Source organism: Citrus clementina, unplaced genomic scaffold (genome assembly GCF_000493195.1).
Source record: "Citrus clementina cultivar Clemenules unplaced genomic scaffold, Citrus_clementina_v1.0 scaffold_4, whole genome shotgun sequence".
Lineage (NCBI taxonomy): Eukaryota > Viridiplantae > Streptophyta > Magnoliopsida > Sapindales > Rutaceae > Citrus > Citrus x clementina.
The window spans coordinates 7,725,146-7,728,956 of record NW_006262274.1 but is presented as its reverse complement, the minus strand read 5'-3'; the positions used below and the strand labels follow the sequence as shown (position 1 = coordinate 7,728,956).

Genomic DNA, 3,811 nt, shown 5'->3' with positions numbered 1-3,811 from the left:
CATCACATATTACCAAATCAATAAAGTTATATTTACTTAGTTGACATACTTAGTTTGTATTTTAATTGATGCAATAAACGATGTGTCACTATCTAATTTGTTCAAGTGATAGATTAAAATTCAAATTAGATATTCCAACTAAATAAAGCATCGCATCCCTCTTTACAAAAATATCTCAACCGAAACTTTTCTTACTTTAGTTATCAAAATACAGCATTTTGGATAATAATAATCGAAGTATGCAATTGCGGTGTATTAGGGTTAGATTGTATGTCACCTAGTGTTTGACTGTCTGTCTACTATCAGTTAACGGTCCCTTTAACGGCGAGACCATAATTAGCCTGACATTATACTTTGGAGGCATTATCATCCAAAATGATCTCTTTTGGTTATAAAATTAAGGGGGGGAAAATTAATTTAGGTCATCTTTGTTAATTAATCCAATTTTCGTGTAGAATGCTTACTTGTTCTTCATTTTAGACTACTCAAATTAAAACTACGACAGTAACAAAATACAAAAGTTCGGGACTTTTAAAACAAAGAAAAGAATACAAAAAAAAAAAAAAAAATTCTGGTCAAAATTTAATCTCATAATGCTTAGAAATTTGAAGGAGATCAGCATAGTATTTGAGAATCCAAGCATGAACGATGTTCACTTCAACCTGTCGCTGCATTGTTAGCCAATCTGGATCATCTTTCTTTGCTGGCAATATATCTAAGCAATGTGAACCTGCTCCAATTAATTCACACACAAGTATTTAACATAAAGCTAGTAAAATGATCAAATCATTTTTGTACTGTTGAGTGGCATTACCGGTCAAAGTTGGCCAATGAAGTTAATTGATAAAAACGAAATTACAAAGTATTTTTTTTTATCATAAGATGATTGTGCAAACTACTGGATTTATTTAACTGAAAATTTTTAAATACTAATATATATGTGTGTTCTGTCGTGTGACATTTTTGTAAATTGCCGTATTATTACACAAAATCACACAAAAATTAATAACAATTTGCGATTCTATTTTTTTTTTCAATTTCACTAAAAAATAATTATAAGTTGGTGTACCATTTTTTGTAGGCACTGCTAATATGCTGTCTGATATATCTTCCAGGACCCTATAATTAGCCGGGAAAAAGAAAATATATAATTCGTTTTTTTAAAAAAATTTTAATAGCATAAACTTATAGTAATTGTTAATTTTTAAGTAACTCCCAAATTCTTAAGCTTACCCAGCAGTACTATAAGGATCATGAAGGCCACTAGAGAAAATAATATTACTACCAAACCTTTTTAAAACAACTCTTATATCCTGCAAATTAAAAAGAGAGAGAGAGAGGGAGAGAAAAAAAAAAGGACAAAAATGAGGTTAAATTTAAATTGAAGAAAAAAAAGAAAGAAAGAAATGTATTACTAATTTGGAACATTTATTTAGACTTACAAGACCACCATAATAAGTAGTAATCCAATGTGTTCTTGGAACCACTCCATAAGAACTCTTGCATGAATCCATGTATTCCTTTAGATTAAATGGTTCTGCCGGAAACATTGATTTGTTTTTACCAATACCAATTGGCATTACAATTTCGCTACATGTCTGCATGACAAACCAAAATAAACAATGAATAACAATATTTTTTTTTATCAATTATAAATAGTGATATGACTTAAAATTATTTAACGTTAGACAGATGTAAAAGTGAAAACGCATTCACCGTCAACTAAGTTGCAATTAGGGGTCGGGTTCAGTTTCATCTAAGACTTAATTTAAATTAGATCGTTGGAGAGAAATGAGCTTATTTAATTACCTTCCAACCCCAGCCATTTAATGTTTCATCAGAAAAAAATTCACCAATGTTATAGCAAGATTTTTTCCCCCATGAAGCTACAATTCCTGAGAATATCCGGGCGACGGTATCTGTGCCTTGGGAAGCTCCATCTATACCGTTACAAACTTGATTTACTGGATAATTCGGAGGCCTATCATATTGAGCTGCTACGGTATACATGTTTTCTAAATAATCCTTCAATTCCGAAACACTCTTCAAAGGCCTGTAGAAATTTAGGTTCATTCAATAAATAAACTTTACAGGAGAGTTCTTTTCTGGGATATATGTTACAAAATCCTGAATCCAAATACTGTTGTCCGAATTTTACAAGACATGAATTAGAATCAGAAATAACATTTGCATTGCAATTAATTAAAAGAAGAAAATGTAGAAGGATGTAAACGAAGAGAAGAAAAGTAATGTGAATAGTACTTGCAAGTTTTAAATTTTTTACTGAGGAAAGCAAGTCCATTTCTTTTGGCACCGGTTTTATCAATTGCCGCCCATGACCTTTTTATGGTTGCGTAGCAACTCTCACTGGCTTCCTGCATCATTGATTAAGATTCAATAATTAATTTTCTTTTTAAAAGGAATCATATAATTTTAATTAATATATTAATTATTTTGTTTTGCTTTACCCTAAAATCTTTAGTGACTCGAGAATAATATGCATCTGATGGTGTAATTTTATCAAAGTAGAGAATTGGAGCTGAAGAGGCCACTTCTCCCAATGCAATATGAGGATATTTCAAGCGAAACCATGCAGCAAGCACTGATGTATGACAACAAATCCGCAGACAAATGAGTAAATCTCAACTGAACAAGAATTCGTTAGTTGGGAGATAAAATAGTTTGTATCATAATTGATGTAATAAATGACGTGACATTGACACAAAACGTGATTTACTAATTAATATAAAGTAGCTTACTTCCTCCATAAGATCCTCCAACAACGATAATTGGAGACGTTTTAGCAGATAATTTTTCCTTGATATGTAAGAGAATCTCTGCATAATCTGCCAAAGCTTGAGCTGAATTGAAATATCCACGCAGAGTTGCATTCTTTAGGGCATCTTCACTTGAAACAAATGGTACCGATTTCCCATAAAAACGATGCTGCACAAAAAAACTAATCATCAAATTAGAACAAATATTTTACCCAATGTATCACCAGGCCAATAAGGTCACATTTACCCTTTACCACTGTATTTCTTCTGCTAGTATTCTAACAATGTAGATAAAATGTGGCATTAAACCTTTGTCAAGGACCCAAATGATAGAAATAAATTTTAAAAAGATAAAAGTGTCAATTTCTATTCAAAGCAAAGCAAAAATCAGAAAACCTTTTCTACTCACCTCTATATAAACTTGTAAAGCTTTAAATCGATGAGCATTATCAGAAAGCCATTCAATGCCACGAAGGTCATCATCAAGACTGCTCTCTTCACCAAGATAAGCCAAAATTGGCGCGGCCGCGGCTCCACCGCCGCCGCCCCAGTGCTTAAAGTTCAACACATATCTCTGCGGGAATGTTAAATAACTTTCTGGATTATAATTAAAGTGATCGAGTGTTTGATCATAATACAAAGTTTTGAGATCACTCTTTGGTTCTGAAGAAGTTAAATTTTCACTAGGGTTTTGAAAAATATTAATTCCACGAAGAACACCAAGCTTCGGGATGTACTTCAATAGTGTAGGAGAAGCCAATTTTGTGTGAAGAAGAATAAACAAGAGCCATGCAAGGCAGTGAACTTTGATTTTAAGGGCTTTCATGGCAGAGTTTTGGCTTAAAGATTAGTGGGACAAGTGAGTATAATGCTTATGTGGTAAATATAAATCGAGTATTTGAGATTTTCTCCAAAATTCCTTCAATATCGATGTGTTAGTTAAAATATTCTAGATTTGTTAATTGTTATTATCTTAATAAAATCATGCATATGTACTGTGTCTCCAAGATTTGATTGATCATTTGATTGTAACT

General features: G+C 32.0%; 1 protein-coding gene across 1 annotated transcript; it reads right to left on the bottom strand.

Annotated features, from left to right (window-relative positions):
- Positions 1-575: 575 nt before the first annotated feature.
- LOC18045580 (lysosomal Pro-X carboxypeptidase) lies at positions 576-3,603 on the bottom strand. The gene is made up of 9 exons (XM_024186131.1): positions 3,187-3,603; positions 2,760-2,946; positions 2,469-2,602; positions 2,263-2,375; positions 1,810-2,053; positions 1,443-1,598; positions 1,234-1,313; positions 1,070-1,119; positions 576-730 (listed from the first exon to the last, which is right to left on the bottom strand). Exons 1-9 carry the CDS (start codon positions 3,601-3,603, stop codon positions 576-578), a joined length of 1,536 nt encoding a protein of 511 aa, XP_024041899.1.
- Positions 3,604-3,811: the final 208 nt, after the last annotated feature.